This window comes from Urocitellus parryii, chromosome 13, assembly GCF_045843805.1.
Source record: "Urocitellus parryii isolate mUroPar1 chromosome 13, mUroPar1.hap1, whole genome shotgun sequence".
NCBI lineage: Eukaryota > Metazoa > Chordata > Mammalia > Rodentia > Sciuridae > Urocitellus > Urocitellus parryii.
This window is the reverse complement of record NC_135543.1, coordinates 48,221,371-48,239,543: the sequence shown is the minus strand read 5'-3', so window position 1 is coordinate 48,239,543 and position 18,173 is coordinate 48,221,371. Positions and strand designations below refer to the sequence as shown.

Here is an 18,173-nt window from a genome sequence, read left to right as displayed (position 1 = left end):
AAAACGATGTAGCAAGCATAAATCTAGCTGTTGTAAGGACAGGGCAGGACTACTCCTTTTAGATGTAGGCTCCCAGGAGAATATGAACTGAATAGTCTGCATAACCTGTTGTGCCCCAGTGTCATGAGAGTTATAAGAGATTTATAAGAGAGTCCTTTTGGGGCTGTCGGTGAGCAAAGTCATTCATAAATCCTGGGAACATAGTGCTCAACATAGTCAGAACATCAGGCAGCAAAGAAGGGCTAGGTGCTGGGCATCAGGCAGGAATATTTTCAAAGAAAATGGGTTGCTATGTATTTTTTTTTTCCTAAGCCATACTATAGCCCTCCTGAGTTTTAGGAGTAGGTTAAAGCAGAATATTCACTGGAGAGCAGAGAGGGATGTAGGTGAGAGATTTCATTGCTTAGGGAATGGTGGCAAGTGGAAATGTCATTATATAGTCCAAATAAGCCAAGTGCACTTGAGATGTGGATAAGGCTCACTTGGGCAGTATGTTCTTAGGTCAATAAATAGTATGGTGGCATGGGACTCTTGATAGTAAAAACCTTCAATTTGTCTGGACATGGCTACAATCTGGATGGATGTGTTACCTTTATGCCTGGTGCCGAGCAGTCATCTTTGACACTCCCTTTGATATCCCTTTTCCTGTATCTCATGGTTTTTTTTTTTGTGTGTGTGTGTGGGAGGGGGTAGGGGGTGGGGGTACTATGGATTGAACTCAGGGGCACTCAACTGCTGAGCCACATCCACAGCCCTATTTTGTATTTTTATGTAGAGACAGGGTCTCAATGAGTTGCTTAGCACCTTGCTTTTGCTGCGCCGGGCTTTGTGATCCTCCTGTCTCAGCCTCCAGAGCTGCTGGGATTACAGATGTGTGCCATTGCATTTGGCTCTTTTTTTTTTTTTTTAAATTAGTTATACATGACAGTAGAATGTACTTATATACTTTGATGTATCATACATAGATGGGATATAATTTCTCACTTTTCTGAATATACATATTGTAGAATCACATACATACGTATAGTAATAATGTCTGTTTCATTATACTATTTTTCTTATCCCCATTGCACTTGGCTCTTGTGGGCTTTTGTTTTAAGAGAGGAGAGAGAGAGAGAGAGAATTTTAATATTTATTTTTTTAGGTTTTTTTTTTTTTTTCAGACACAACATCTTTGTTTTATATGTGGTGCTGAGGATTGAACCCGGGCTTCACACATGCCAGGCGAGCGCGCTTGAGCCACATCTCCAGCCCTTTTTTTTTTTTTTTTTTAATACCCCTATTATATCATCTTATTATTTAGCTTGCTGTTTTGTTTTGGTAGAGCACACATCCTAGTAACTTCTTTGGGAAAGACTGCCTGAGAAGTAAATTTTTAATGCTTTTTTTTTTTTCCTTCTGAAAAGTGACTTTGTATTCTTCCCCACACTTAATTATGTGGTTAGGGACTTGGAAATCTTTTTTAAAAAATTTTTTAATTGGCTTTTGAAGGCAGTTACTATGAACATTTGAAACCACATAAACTTTTTGGGGTTTTGCTATGTTGGCACTCTTTTGGGGGGGGGGGATAAAAAGTAAATCATTTTTGAGGTTTTTGAGTCATCAATATTACATTTTTGGTTTGTTGTGATTCAACACTTGTTGCATTTTAAAAACAAAATAAAGTGAAACCATCTTGTACATGTGACTCTGAGTGGGAACTTCATATAATAAAAAAATCTTCTGTCTACCATGCGGCCTGCGCAGTGGTTTCATTAATGAGGTTCTAGGCATAAAGTTAGTTAGACGAGATCGAAATAAAAACACAAGACTCAATTACCTTAATTCTGTTGCTAGGTCCGAGACGGCTCCCCTCTCTGGTTCGCTCCTCTAGCCGCCCAGCAGGGCAGCAAGGATTACTCAGGGCTAGCAGGAGAGAGAGAGCGAGCACGCCGGGGAGTAGCCTTTTATTAGGGAACCAGAGATTCAGGGGAGAATTCCATCCAATGAAGGTTGAGGGGGGGCTGCACTCCAAGGTCAGGGTCAGCGATTGGGTCCCCGGGGTCAGTGGTCAGGCACACCCCCACACGGATGGGCTCTCTCATCAGGAGAGGGCCGGGAAAAACTTCGACTTATGCCAAAGTGCCTCAGACCCTCAACGGGAGTCACCCGATCACGTGTGAGAATGGCTCCCAACACTTCTGGGTATCATTATTTAGGTATATGTTTGAAGACCAGTTTTAATTTTTATGGTTTGACTTTTCTTGCCTGTGTGTGTGAATGAAAATTGTTAACAGCCCACTTTCTCTTCAGTGCTGATTGTTTTATCCCTATTGCCTGCTATACCTCACATTAATTGTGTGTTTTTGTTTTTACAGTGCTAGAAATTGAATCTAGATCCTCATGTATATAAGTCAAACATTCTGCTACTGCCCTAAATCCCGAACCTCTGTTGACTGTTCTTTAAAGGTGTTTTTTAAAATTTTTTTTATTTTTATGTTTTTAGTTTTAGGTGAACACAACGTCTTTATTTTATTTTTATGTGGTGATGAGGATCTAACACAGCGCCCCACGCATGCCAGGCGAGCGCGCCACCGCTTGAGCCACATCCCCAGCCCCTTAAAGGTGTTCTTAAATATTACTACCCATGTTAATACTGTAAGGCAATTTTTGTTTTATAAGTCTTTTTTCTTAAATACCTTTATTTTATTTATTTGTACGTGGCGATGAGGATTGAACCAAGGGCCTCACCCATGCTAGGTGAGTGCTCTACCACTGAGCCACAACCCCAGCCCATTATAAATCTTTTATTTTTATTATTTTTTCTTTTTTAGTTGTAGATGGACACAATGCCTTCATTTTACTTACTTTTATGTAGTGCTAAGGATTAAACCCAGTGCCTCACAGGTGCTAGGCAAGCACTGTACCGCTGAGTCATGACTCCAGCCCCTGTTTTGTAGATCTTCTTGGATATATATATCTTTTTTAAAATTTTTAAATTTATTTTATTTTTTTATTGGTTGTTCAAAACATTACAAAGCTCTTGACATATCATATTTCATACATTTGATTCAGGTGGGTTATGAACTCCCATTTTTACCCCATATACAGATTGCAGAATCACATCAGTTACACATCCAGGTTTTCACATATTGCCATACTAGTGACTGTTGTATTCTGCTACCTTTCCTATCCTCTACTATCCCCCCTTCCCTCCCCTCCCATCTTCTCTCTCTACCCCATCTACTGTAATTCTTTTCTCTCTTTTTTTTCCCCATTCCCCTCACATCCTCTTATATGTAATTTTGTATAACAATGAGGGTCTCCTTCCATTTCCATGCAATTTCCCTTCTCTCTCCCTTTCCCTCCCACCTCTTGTCCCTGTTTAATCTTTTTCTCATGCTCTTCCTCCCTGCTCTGTTCTTAGTTGCTCTCCTTATATCAACGAAGACATTTGGCATTTGTTTTTTAGGGATTGGCTAGCTTCACTTAGCATAATCTGCTCTAATGCCATCCATTTCCCTACAAAATCCATGATTTTGTCATTTTTTAGGGCTGAGTAATACTCCATTGTGTATAAATAACACATTTTTTTTATCCATTCATCTATTGAAGGGCATCTAGGTTGGTTCCACAGTCTAGCTATTGTGAATTGTGCTGCTATGAACATTGATGTAGCAGTATCCCTATAGTATGCTCTTTTAAGGTCTTCAGGGAATAGTCCCAGAAGGGCGATAGCTGGGTCAAACGGTGGTTCTATTCCCAGCTTTCCCAGGAATCTCCATACTGCTTTCCAAATTGGCCACACCAATTTGCAGTCCCACCAGCAATGTACAAGTGTACCCTTTTCCCCACATCCTCGCCAGCACTTATTGTTGTTTGACTTCAGAATGGCTGCCAATCTTACTGGAGTGAGATGGTATCTTAGGGTGGTTTTGATTTGCATTTCTCTGACTGCTAGAGATGGTGAGCATTTTTTCATGTACTTGTTGATTGATTGATTGTCCTCCTCTGAGAAGTGTCTGTTCAGGTCCTTGGCCCATTTGTTGATTGGGTTATTTGTTTTCTTATTGTTTAATTTTTTGAGTTCTTTATATACTCTGGATATTAGGGCTCTATCTGAAGTGTGAGGAGTAAAGATTTGTTCTCAGGATGTAGGCTCCCTATTTACCTCTCTTATTTTTTCTCTTGCTGAGAAAAAACTTTTTAGTTTGAGTAAGTCCCATTTGTTGATTCTCGTTTTTAACTCTTGTGCTATGGGTGTCCTATTAAGGAATTTGGAGCCCGACCCCACAATATGTAGATCAGAGCCAACTTTTTCTTCTATCAGACGCAGAGTCTCTGATTTGATATCAAGCTCTTTAATCCATTTTGAGTTAACTTTTCTGCATGGCGAGAGAAAGGGATTCAGTTTCATTTTGTTGCATATGGATTTCCAGTTTTCCCAGCACCATTTGTTGAAGGTGCTATCCTTCCTCCATTGCATGCATTTAGCCCCTTTATCAAATATAAGAAAGTTGTAGTTTTGTGGGTTGGTTTCTGTGTCCTCTATTCTGTACCATTGGTCCACCCGCCTGTTTTGGTACCAGTACCATGCTGTTTTTGTTACTATTGCTCTGTAATACAGTTTGAAATCTGATGTCGCTATACCTCCTGATTCACACTTCCTGCTTAGAATTTCTTTTGTTATTCTGGGTCTTTTAGTTTTCCATATGAATTTCATGATTGCTTTATCTATTTCTACAAGAAATGCTGTTGGGATTTTGATTGGCATTGCATTGAACCTATAGAGAACTTTTGGTAATACCGCCATTTTGATGATGTTAGTTCTGCCTATCCATGAACAGGGTATATTTTTCCATCTTCTAAGATCTTCTACTATTTCTCTTTAGGGTTCTGTAGTTTTCATTGTATAAATCTTTCACTTCTTTTGTTAGGTTGATTCCCAAGTATTTTATTTTTTTTTTAGGATATTGTGAATGAGGTGGTTTTCCTCATTTCCATTTCAGATTTGTCGCTGATATACAGGAATGCCTTTGATTTATGCGTGTTGATTTTATATCCTGCCACTTTGCTGAATTCATTTATTAGTTCTAATAGTTTTTTTGTAGACCCTTTTGGGTCTTCTAGGTATAGGATCATTGTTGAGAGCCACAGCCAAAGGGGCCCCAGCAAACTTCCAGCTGCCAGCAAACTTCCAGCTGCCGGCTGATGATTGGCTCACAGCAGCCCCAGCAACATCTAGCTGATGGGCTCCTCTGCGGTGATGTTCATTGGGCTGTTTCCCTGCCCTTCAGACTACGGAACTGCTCATTGGGGGACTTCTTTGGCTCCGCCCACGCGACCCAGCCAATCGGCCTCAAGAGCAGGAGGATTGTGGGAGGTGGTGTGGTTTGTGTGGGGAGAGGCGTGGGAAGTCGGTGGTGGCAGTTGGGCTCTGAGGGTTTTTCCTGAGGAGCTGTTTTGTTTGGCGTTTGTAGTTTTAAAAATAAAGTTTGTTTCTTTTGACAAGTGGCTCCTGAATTGTGCCCAGCCAGACTGCGGCAGATCATATCATCCGCAAATAGTGATAATTTAAGTTCTTCTTTTCCTATCTTAATGCCTTTAATTTCTTTTGTCTGTCTAATTGCTCTGGCCAGTATTTCGAGAACTATATTGAATAGAAGTGGTGAGAGAGGACATCCCTGTCTTGTTCCAGATTTTAGAGGGAATGCCTTCAGTTTTTCTCCATTCAGAATGATGCTAGCCTGAGGCTTAGAATATATAGCTTTTACAATGTTGAGGTAAGTTCCTGTTATCCCTAGTTTTTCTAGTGTTTTGAACATAAAGGGATGCTGTACTTTGTCGAATGCTTTTTCTGCATCTATCGATATGATCATATGGTTCTTATCTTTAAGTCTATTGATGTGGTGACTAACGTTTATTGATTTCTGTGTATTGAACCAGCCTTGCATCCCAGGGATGAATCCTACTTGATCATGGTGCACGATCTTTTTGATATGTTTTTGTATCTGATTTGCCAGAATTTTATTGAGGATTTTTGCATCTAAATTCATTAGGGATATTTGTCTGTAGTTTTCTTTTTTTGAGGTGTCTTTATCTGGTTTGGGAATCAGGGTGATATTGTCCTCATAGAATGAATTTGGAAGTTTTCCCTCTTTTTCTATCTCCTGAAATAGATTGTAGAGTATTGGTATTAGTTCTTCTTTAAAGTTCTTGTAAAACTCTGCTGTATATCCGTCCGGTCCTGGGCTTTTCTTGGTTGGTACTCTTTTGATGGCTTCTTCTATTTCCTCACTTGATATTGGTCTGTTTAGGTTGTTTATATCATCTTGACTCAATCTGGGTAGGTCATATGTCTTAAGGAATTTATTGATGCCTTCACAATCTTCTATTTTATTAGAGTATAGGGTTTCAAAATAATTTCTAATTATCTTCTGTATTTCTGAATTGTCTGTTGTGATGTTGCCTTTTTCATCCCGTAAGCTAGTAATTTGGGTTCTCTCTCTTTTTCTCTTTGGTAGGATGGCTAGTGGTCTATCAGTCTTATTTAGTTTTTCAAAGAAGCAACTTTTAGTTTTGTCAATTTTTTCAATTGTTTCTTTTGTTTCGATTTCATTGATTTCAGCTCTGATTTTAATTATTTCTTGCCTTCTACTGTATTTGCCTTTTCTAAGGCTTTGAGGTGTAGTGTGAGGTCATTTATTTGTTGGCTTTTCCTTCTTTTAAGGAATGAATTCCATGAAATGAATTTTCCTCTTAGTACTGCTTTCATAGTGTCCCAGAGATTTTGATATGTTGTGTCTGAGTTTTCATTTACCTCTAAGAATTTTTTAATTTCCTCTTTGATGTCTTCTGTAACCCTTTGTTCATTCAGTAGCATATTGTTTTATCTCCATGTGATGTAGGATTTTTTCTTTCTCATTTTATTATTGATTTCCAATTTCATTTCATTATGATCAGATAAAATGCATTGTAGTATCTCTACTCTTTTGTAATTGCTAAGATTTGCCCTGTGACATTATATATGGTCTATTTTTGAGAAGGATCCATGTGCTGCTGAGAAGAAAGTGTATCCGCTTGATGTTGGGTGGTATATTCTGTATATATCAATTAAGTCTTAAGTTGTTAATTGTATTATTGAGCTCTATGGTTTCTTTATTCAACTTTTGTTTGGAAGATCTGTCCAGTGATGAGAGAGGTGTGTTAAAATCTCCCATGATTATTGTGTTGTGGTCTATTTGACTCTTGAACTTGAGAAGAGTTACGTTGATGAACGTAGCTGCACCATTGTTTGGAGCATATATATTAATGATCGTCAAGTCTTGTTGGTGTATGGTTCCCTTGAGCAGTATGTAGTGTCCTTGTTTATCCCTTTTGATTAACTTTGGCTTGAAGTCTATTTTATTTGATAGAAGTATGGACACCCCTGCTTGCTTCTGGGGTCCATATGAATGGTATGATTTTTCCCAACCTTTCACCTTCAGTCTGTGTATGTCTTTTCCTATCAGATGAGTCTCCTGTTGGCAGCATATTGTTGGATCTTTTTTTTTAATCCATTCTACTAGCCTATGTCTTTTGATTGGTGCATTTAAGCCATTAACATTTAGGGTTACTATTGAGATATAGTTTGTATTTTCAGCCATATTTGATTATGTATGTCACTTAACATGATTTGGTTTTCCTCTATGATTAGTTTTTCCTTTACTGTACTACCTCCCGCTGTTGGTTTTCATTATTATTTTTCATTTCCTCTTCCTGTAATGTTTTGCCAAGGATGTTTTGAAGAGCTGGTTTTCTAGCTGCATATTCTTTTAACTTTTGTTTATTGTGGAAGATTTTTATTTCATCTTCAATCCTGAAGCTTAATTTCGTTGGATACATGATTCTTGGTTGGAACCCATTTTCTTTCAGCATTTGAAGTATGTTGTTCCAGGATCTTCTAGCTTTCAGAGTCTGTGTTGAAAGATTAGCAGTTATCCTGATTGGTTTACCCCTAAATGTAATCTGCTTCCTCTCTCTTGTGGCTTTTAAGATTCTCTCCTTTTTCTGTATGTTGGGCATCTTCATTATTATGTGTCTTGGTGTGGATCTCTTATGATTTTGTACATTCGATGTCCTGTAGGCTTCTAGTATTTGGATTTCTTTTTCATTCTTTAAGTCTGGGAGGTTTTCTAGTATTATTTCATTGAATAGATTGCTCATTCCCTTGGTTTGGACCTCTATACCCTCTTGTATCCCAGTAACTCTTAGGTTTGGTTTCTTTATGTTATCCCATAATTCTTGGATGTTCTGCTCATGATTTCTTAACATTCACGCTGAGCTGTCTATGTTCTTTTCCAATTGAAAAACTTTTTCTTCGTTCTCTGAAGTTCTAAGTGTTGTACTCTGCTGGTAATAGTCTCATTTGAGTTTTTAATTTGGTTTATTGTTTCCTGCATTTCCAGGATTTCTGTTTGTTTGTTTTTTATATCCTCTATCTCCCTATAGAGTTGATCTTTTGCTTCTTGGATTTGTTTATGTAATTGATTGTCAAAGTGATCTTTCATTGTCTGAATTTGCTGTATAATGTCTTCCTTGAGACTCCAGATCATCTGAAGCATGTATATCCTGAAGTCTTTGTCTGACATTCCATCAGCTGCAGATATTACCTCATCTAATGTTGAATTGACCTGTATTGTTTGGGGTCCTTTCTTTCCTTGTCTTTTCCTACTGCTCATGATTCTTTCTAGCTTTGTGAAACTGTTGTGTTAACGGTTTTCCCCTTATATATTTGTATTGTTCTTGTATAGCTCCAAAATCCCTCTTTTGCGGAGAAAGACAATGTTAACAGTTCCCAATATCAACAGTACATCATCTAAGCACAAGTTTTCATTATTAATACATTTATAGTTAGATTCTAAGTCTATAGATATTGGTTTTAATTATTATTTAAGAATATAGTTATTGGTTTCATAAATACCATATCTGGTGACATATAGAAAACTTAATTTCAGACGAAGGATGTTATACTTAGAGGGAAAGGAGTGAGGGTATGAGGTTAAACTAACTTAGCACCTTTGGGGAACTCTAAGCAATAGACTGGTAATTTATGGAAGAATATAGACTCAACCTCCCATCTGTATTTAGATAGTTACCCTATGTATAGATAGCAAAAGTTAGGAGATTGAAAGTGGGATAGAGGGAATATGCATGAAGAAAAGAAAAAAATAACAAGGAAGAAAAGAAAAATAAGAGAGAAGGAAAAGGAAAGTAAGATAGAAATAAAGAAAAAAAATGGGGGGAAGGTGGGGTATATACAATTCCTCTATATTATATTACTTTGGTAATTCGGTTGTTCATGCACAGTTCTTGGTTTCACTTGTGTTGAAGTTGTGGAAGAGAGAGAACAGAGAAAAAAAAAGTCTCTCAGAACACTGTTTTCCTTGCTTCCAGTAGGTGTCATTGTCTGTTCCTAGCTTGAGCCTCTGTGTTTAGGGTGGTGGGTATAGCCAGTGTGAAAGGACATGAGTTTCCACCTGTATCTTCCCTACTCTAGTCTCTGAGGTAGAAAGCAGGTGCCTGTACAGTTGTTGTTTTGCGTTGATAGCTACAACCCCAAAAGCTTGTGGGAAATATTTTGAATTGTCGCAGCTAAGGGTGGGGGAGTTGGAAATAGTGTACCTGGATCAGCCACAGAACCATGCTGGTAGCCACACCTCCTTTGATGGGTTTTAAGGGTTGATGGGCTTCCTCCAGACCAGCAGTCGGGTTGGAGCCAGGCTTCCTCCTCCCGTCTGGGCTGGGCTGGTGCCGGGCTTGATATATATCTATTAAGTGTATCATATAGATACATAAGATCATATTTCTTTCTTTTTAAAACACTTTACCAGAGTAGAAATAATAATATAACAAATTCCCATGCACTCAACACCCAACAGTTAGCACTTTTTCTTTAAAAAAAACCTAATATTTATTTGTTTTAAGAAACAGGGTTTTTTATATTTGATTGGTTGATTATTTATATTATGATCTTTAAATCCTTGTGTTTCCTATAAATTAATTGTTAGGTCTAGAGGCTTAACTAAATTCAGGTTCAGTTTTATTTGGCATGTGTCACTCACAATGATATTATGTATTTTCTGTTGCATCATATTGGGGGCATATAAAGTCTGATTATGTATTATTAATGGGTATAGTAGTAATGTTGATCCTTATTATAGAGTTTCTCAGCAACTTAAAATGATTTTAGCAGCCTTTTTTGTATTATTTTTTGATCAGAATAGGAAGTTAAAAAATAGCTAATTTTTTTATGCCTTCAGCTTTGTTTCTGTCAATAATAAGTCACATCATCTATTAACTAATGTAAGAATTTCATTTAATGATTCAGAATTGACTAACGAACTTGTTTATACACCAACTAATTTGAAATTTAATGCGAATTTGATTAAAATAAAAAATGTCTTTTTTTAAGGTAGTCAAATAATTTTTGTACCTTCTATAAAAAATTCATACTTATTTAAGAAAGTACATTTTGTTTAAACAATGAAGTAGAATCGGAGTATATTAGAAGGAATTTTGTTTTGCTAAAGATTACATATTTCATGAAACATTGTTATGAAAGATTATATAATGGTTAGTTGAGCAAAATGATAAAGCACAATCATGAAGCAAAGCAAATGGACTCTAAGGATATTGGGAAGCAGGAGAATACAATTGATGAAATGTCCAAAGAAGATGTGAAAAGTACTGGTAAGGGCTCTGGTTGTGACTCAGTAGTAGAATGCTTGCCTAGCATGTGGGAGGCACTGGTTTGGATCCTTGGCACCACATAAAAAAATAAACAAAATAAAGGTATTGTGTTTATAACTAAAAATTTAAAAAAATTCTAAAAAAAAAGAAAAGTACTGGTCATGTTCCCCCTCCCCCTTAGACTGAGTAATAATTGTGTGGGTATCAATTTCTTGTTTTTATTCTTTAAAGTTTACATTACACATGTGTTGAACCTTGGCCTCAAGCATTTGCTCTACCACTGAACTACATCCTAGTCCCTACGTATGTTACATTTTTATAATCTATAATATATTTTAAACTTTAAAGGAATAAATGGTTTCACTAACAATTTAAAGGGTTTCTCAAATGACTCATTAGATCTTAAACATAAAACATTTTATTTCTACAAAAGTATTATTAAATACCTAGTTTACAAAATAACTTTGTTTTTCTTTTTCATCCTTTCCCTTTTTCCTTTTCTTGTAGTATTGGTAATTGAACTCAGGGGTGCTCTACCACTATACTACATCCTCAGATCTTATTATTTTTTATTTTGAGACTGGGTTTCATTAAGTTGCCCAAGCTGGCCTTGAACTTGTGATTCTCAACTGCTGGGATTAACAGGCATGGCCAGCCACTGTGCCTAGCCCAAACTATATCTTTAGTACTAAGCAACAAAGAAAGGTCATTATATATTTTATTTAAAATAATAATATGCCTTGGATGGTAACTCAGTGGTTGGATGCTTGCCTAGCATGTGAGAAGCCCTGGGTTTGATTCCCAGCATGTAGAAAAAAATTAATAGTTTGTTTTTAAGTTTAGGCAAGGTTGCTGTTTATGTCAAAATGGAGAAAAGTAGCCTGAATTGTGTGTATACATAACAGCCACCTACTGTAGACTGATATACTTGAGAATGCCCAAGTTTGGTGCTTGCTGTATATCATTTTTTGTGTACTAGATTCTAGGGCCATAAGTAATGGCAACTCCTGTGTGTTTGTGTTTGTATTTTAATTAAGTAAGTTTAAGAATCAGTTTGTTTGGATGGGGAGCATGTAGATGGTGTCTGGGTTTCCATTGTAGGGACCCTGTTTTACTTTTGCTGGCCTGCTTATTTGTGTCAGATGAGGGATACTGCTGCAGAAGAAAGCAGCTCAAGTTCTTTTTTAACATTGCTACTGAGGTTCTTTTAGAACTTTGTGCTTGTCAGTTTTTTAGCTAACCAGAGAGCAGGTTCATCATAAATCAGTTTGGATGTTTTGTCAGATTTAAGTTTTCATATTGAGTAATTGGCTTAAAAGAATATACTGTTCTTGGGCTGAGGTTGTGACTCAGTGGTAGAGAGCTTGCCTAGCATGTGGGAGGCCTTGGGTTTGGTTCTCAGCATCATATATAAATAAATAAAAGAAGAGGAATATACTGTTCTTAATAGAAGCCTTTTAAGAAGGTAAAAATCTTGAATTTTTTATTAGATTATTTTCTGATAATCTATTACTATAATCACTAAGCGTCCGACTTAAAATTTCTACATCAGTTAGGGAATTATCTTCTAATTACGGAAAAATGTTTTTAATAATTATCTTGATAGAAGTGACATATTTAGAAAATAAGTATTTTTTATGATCATGTTACACAGTTGATAGGGGAAACAATTTTCAAGATTTAAATATAACAACTAAAAGAATTAATGTCTTTTCACCCCTTTTAAAAAGTTCTTTTCTCCAAAACTTTGGTTAGGTAACGGAAATCCAAGACTGGAGTGCATCAAGCCCACATAGTGCAGCGTATGTTCTCTGGGATAATGGTGCTAAGAACCTCTACAGAGTTGGCTTTGAGGGCATGGTAAGTAGTAAAGTTACACAACAGATTAAATTTAGAAGAGTGAAAGAAGGGAAATAGTAGTCCTTGTGCTTCTTTCTCATTCCCTTCTGTTGTAATATGGTCAGGTGATTCATGAATACACAATAAGAAAGAATTCTGTAAAGTGAGAATTTAATAAATTTGCAAGACCTTTGCATTTTTACTGTGTTTGTCTAAACTATTGAATAGTAAATATGATGTTTGCCCTCAGTTTGGGTACCTGACTATATATTGATCATGTAGATTGATCCCTTTTTAATGTAAATTTATGGGTATTTACTAAAATTTATCAAAAAGATATTTTTCTTGCATTTTGGAGATTGATATAAAAATGATTTAAAATAATCTGTAAAACTAATCCTTGGCATAGACCTGGAAAACAGTATTAGAATGAAGTTTTATAGTATATTTGTATTCTGTGATCTGGTAGCTGATAAAAATATTAATTACGGTAAGTGTTGAAATTATTTTTAAGAATTTTTTCCTGTATTTTTAGAAAGTATAGAGTTGACAATTAAAAACAACTGAGAAACACCTAGAATTACCTAAATGCTCAGGAGAATAAGGGAGATTTATTCAGTGGATTGCCCTGTAGTTCTGTAATTCATGGACCTTTGTTCATACATTGACTTAGATATTTAATTTTAAAGTGTTTAATTAATGCTGGATTTTAATATTTTTCATAGTTTTTTTTTTTTCTCTTTTCTTTTTGGTAGTGGGGATTGAACCCAGGGGCATGTTACCACCGAGCTACAACTTGGCTATTTATTTTTTATTTTTTAAATTTTATTTTTACTGCCTTGGATTTCTCATTAGGAAATGAGAAAAATATCCATTATTCCCTTAGTATATTTTATTTGTATATAAAAGTCAGCTATGTGAATTTACACAAATACTTTATTTGCCAAGTTATAATATTGAATATATCATCCATTTCTAGTTTTTCATTATCTTTATGCTTCTCCCAGTTTTTAAACTGTGAATTTTTGTAGGAGTCTGATTATTAATTAGCTTCAGATGAAAACTTTTGTGCTATTTGTGCTCAGGTACTAAATAAGTAGTATTGGTTGAGGACTGAGTAGTAGTTCCTTTAAAAATTATACCATTATTTATTTAATGATATTTCTATTTTTGGGTATCTTCCTCCTGCTATTGCTTTAGCAAGATGTCAGTAAACATCCTTGTATACTTCTTTGAACATTTTGCATATGTTCCCTTAGGATAGATTCCTAGAAGTGGAATTGCTGTGTTAAAATATCTCTATGTCACTTTAGCCAGGATTGAGTGACATTTAATGATCTGGTGTAAAAGAAGCTATAAGAGAGTTGGGTGGTGTGTGTTTGTGGGGGGGGGCACAGTAGGGGGTGATATATATATATATATATAAAGGAGCTTCCGTTCTTTAATGGAATAAAATACTTACCACCTTTTCTATATGCTAGTACTATTAGGCATAAATTTGCTTCTAAATTTTCACAGTAACACCCAGGATTGCTCTTCTAAGTCCACATTTTCTATACTTATTAAATTTGCATTATAATTATACATAATAATTGAATTTATTATGCTGTATCTATTTATGCACAGTGTACTTTTTATTGTACCTCAGGTGCATACCCATTCAGATTGCTTAATATTTTTTTCTTATAAAAGATAAGTGGTGAGCTGGGGCTGTAGCTCAGTGGCAGAGCGCTTGCCTAGCATGCATGAAGCACTGGGTTCAATCCTCAGTACCACATAAAAATAAACAAATCAAGGCATTCTGTCCCATCTACAACAACAACAACAACAACAACAACAAAAAATTAAAAAAAAAAAGTAAGTGGTAAGGAACTTAATTCAGCTAACCAAGTTATGGTGAAGTAAGGATTAACATTGAAGTAAATAGGAAAATTAAGAAGACAAGGAATCAAAGAAATGGATTTGGTATCATCTTTTCCTACTTTGTACTGCTATGTAGTTAATTGCTTCTACTTCTTGTCCTCACTTTCCTTATTTACTACATAAGAAATTGGCAGTGTTGGGCTGGAGATGTGGCTCAGCGGTAGCGCGCTCGCCTGGCATGCGTGCGGCCCGGGTTCGATCCTCAGCACCACATACCAACAAAGATGTTGTGTCCGCCGAGAACTAAAAAATAAATATTAAAAAATTCTCTCTCTCTCTCTCTCTCTCTCTCCTCTCTCACTCTCTCTTTAAAAAAAAAAAAAAAAAAAAGAAATTGGCAGTGTCAAATGAGATACAAATTTTGGTTTGTTTTTGGTAAAAATATCTTTAAAGTTGAACGTGTTACGCACATTTCAAATACCAGGTATTTGTTAATAATTCTTATCTGAGTGTGTATTTTTGAAATACAGTGTTGATGATTCAGTTTTCACTTTGATCTTTAAAATTAGAAAGCTAAAAGTTAATAAAGTATCTTGAAAGTATCTGAAGATCAAGTTTATAATTTTTGATAGGTGTTTTTGAAAGCAGTGTTCAGTGTGCTTGTTAACGAACCTAGAGCTACTCTTCTGTGGTACCTGTGGACTGAAATTTTTGTCTGTTTCAGGTATGCCATATTTTGTCTGTTTCAGGTATCACATATTTTCATAGGTGATTTTCTATTTTTTCTTTTCCTTCTTAGTCTGATCTGAAGTGTGTTCAAGATGCCAAAGGAGGTTCTTTCTACAGAGATCATTGCCCTGTGCTAGGTGAGTTAGCAGATTAGAGAAGATTTCAAAATAATTTTTCAGAGTTCATTAAATCAGAAATTAGACTTTAAGAAAATTAATTTCCATTACAGATACTTAGAAAAACACTTCTTTAGTTTTATTTTAGTTTTAAAGCATTTGTTCATTTTTTAAATGATTTCAGTAGGCCCAGAAAAAGTTGTCATGTCTTGAGAATTGATATTCTGTTTATGTCATAATTTATATTTGAAAACTTTAGCTTTTAATTATAAATTTATATCATTGAAAATCTTTGCATTAGATTGCATCAATGTTGTATCTTGTGCTCTGTTGAGAATAGAATTTGACGAATAGAATAGAATTTAGTGATTATAAATTCCTTACACAGTTTCTGTAAAAGTCTTATATTAAGAGTTGCTCCATGGGCTGGGGTTGTAGCTCAGTGGTGGAATGCTTGCCTTACATGTGTGAGGCACTAGGTTCAATTCTCAGCATCTAATAAAAATAAATAAAATAAAGGTATTGTGTCCATCTACAACTAAAAAAAAAAAGGAGTTGCTCCAAGATTAATACAGTAAATATAATGTCATGTGTCACTAAAATTTGAAAACCCAAACTACTTTTCATTTTATAGATTCTTTAGTGTTACCAGAAATGACATTTACAGTTCTCTTCTTATTAAATATTTAGTCTCTGAATGCTTTCCTTTCTCATTTGAACTATATTTTCCTCTTTCCAAACCATTGACTTGCCTTTTTGTGGAAAAGGTGCCATTTTCTTGTAGCACACCTTACATTTTTAAAAAGGGGAAAAATAGACAAATACTTATATTTTTGATGAGCTCATTAATTTCTTTTATTTTCAGAAACTTTTTTCTTGCCTTCAAAATAAAAAGGCAGAATCAATGTACATTTTGGTTCCCTTAAGCGTAGTGTTTTATGATCAAAATGTCTTTGAGAACTTTGAAAATCCAGGGAATGAGTTTTGAAATGTAAAAAAAAAAAAAAAAAAAATGTTCTTTAGGCAAAAATCACAAGATCTCCTTGTTCAAAAAATAATACTAAGCATTTCAGAGGAAAAAAACAAAAACAAACCTAGGTTTTTTTTTTTTTTTTTTTTTTTAATTTTCTGGGTACTTTTGCTTTGGTGCAGTGATAGTCAATAAGTCATCCAGGCAGAAAAGTGAATATTTTCAACACCCAGAATGTTGTGTTCTGATATAGGTGATATAGCCCTTTATAGAGTCTACTCTTGCTCGTTTACCTATTAGTAAGCCATCACATTACAATTTTTTGTTTGTTCATTTTTATGGTGCTGGGACTGTGCATGCTAGGCAAGTGCTCTGCCTTTGGAGTTACTTTCCTTTCCTAAATTATTAGTTTTTGAAGTCTGATGTTTGTTTTTTTTCTTTGTTTTTAAAACTCCCGGTTCTAGAATCTCATACTTAAAGTGAATTTTTAAAACATTTTAAGATTAGATGAAATCTAGAACTAAAATATCTAGATGTTTTTCTTGTTTAAAAGTAATGCAGTTGTGGCTGGGCACAGTTACACCTGTAATTCCAGTGTCTTGGGAGGCTGAGGCAGGAGGATTGCGAGTTCAAAGCCAGCCTCAGCAAAATCAAGGCACTAACCAACTCAGCAAGACCCTGTCTTTAAATAAAATATGGCTGGGGATGTTGCTCAGTGGTTAAGTGCCCCTGAGTTCAGTCCCTGGTACTCCCCACCCCCTAAAAAAACGTAATGCAGTTGTGAGGGAGGTTGGCTATGGGTATAAAATTAGAGTTAGGAATAAGTTCTAGTGTTCTGTAGCACAGTAGGGTGATTATAGTTGATAATTTGTTGTATATTTCAAAATAGCTAGAAGAGAGAATTTTGAATCATCTTACCACAGAAAAAGGATAAATGTTTAGGTTGATGTGTATGTTGATTACCCTCATTTGATCATCACACATCCTATATATATATATGTACCGTTACTTTGTATCAGAAATAAAATACTTATTTCCTTACAATCTTTTGTTTTATGGAATAATAAGACTAATATGTTGGCCAACAAATGGATAAAGTAGTTCAAATGGACAGATTCCTAGAGAGAAAAAAACTACCAAATGATTAAAGAAAAAAAAAGTTGGAATAGAGCTATAGCAAGAGATTGAATTAGTAATCACATACATACAAAATGCAGTTGCATGGTGTTGAATTTCTTTTTCCCTTTTCTTTTTTAAATTACCTCTGAAATTATAGGTGAGCAGAATGGCAACAGGAATCCTGGAGGATTGCAGATTGGTGACCTGGTGAATATAGATCTTGACCTAGAAATTGTACAGTCTTTGCAACATGGTCATGGAGGATGGACTGATGGAATGTTTGAGACTTTAACTACAACTGGAACTGTTTGTGGCATTGATGAAGACCATGACATTGTAGTACAGTATCCAAGTGGCAATAGGTTAGTAATATTTCTCAATTTTTGATAATGACAAAGTTAGTATGTACAGAAAAAGAAGAAAGCAAATAATGTGCTGTAGTCAAAGACTTGTTAACAACTAGCTCTTAGGTGGGAGATTAAAATGCAGAGTATGTTGGTGAGGCAGAGAGAAACAAGCAAGAGGTCTGTGTAAAGTATGTGAATTTACATATTTATGATATAAAATTCTATATATTTTTTATTTTTCCTTCAGGAGTAGAATATATTATATCAGCAACAGGTCCCAGTTCATAATGGACTGTATCATCTACAATGAATGAGAGAAGTAACATCACAAATCCTTTGGCCCTCTAGGGTCATCTCTTGCTAGTGCAGCTCTTCCTTGTTTTAGACATGGACGCATGCACTGTCTTATCAGCAATGTAAAGTCGCATGTATTTCCTCACTTTTGCACCTTTTTATGTGCTGCTTCATCTATGTGGATTT

At 35.5% G+C, this 18,173-nt stretch overlaps 1 protein-coding gene across 1 annotated transcript in view; it reads left to right on the top strand.

The window, feature by feature from the left end:
• Mib1 (MIB E3 ubiquitin protein ligase 1) overlaps window positions 1–18,173 on the top strand; it is a 138,030-nt gene that overhangs the window by 30,569 nt on the left and 89,288 nt on the right. Inside the window, exons 4-6 of the mRNA XM_026388089.2 lie at window positions 12,466–12,570; window positions 15,212–15,278; window positions 17,504–17,708. Coding sequence (XP_026243874.1) covers window positions 12,466–12,570; window positions 15,212–15,278; window positions 17,504–17,708 — 377 coding nt within the window. The remainder of the gene's footprint in view (window positions 1–12,465; window positions 12,571–15,211; window positions 15,279–17,503; window positions 17,709–18,173) is intronic.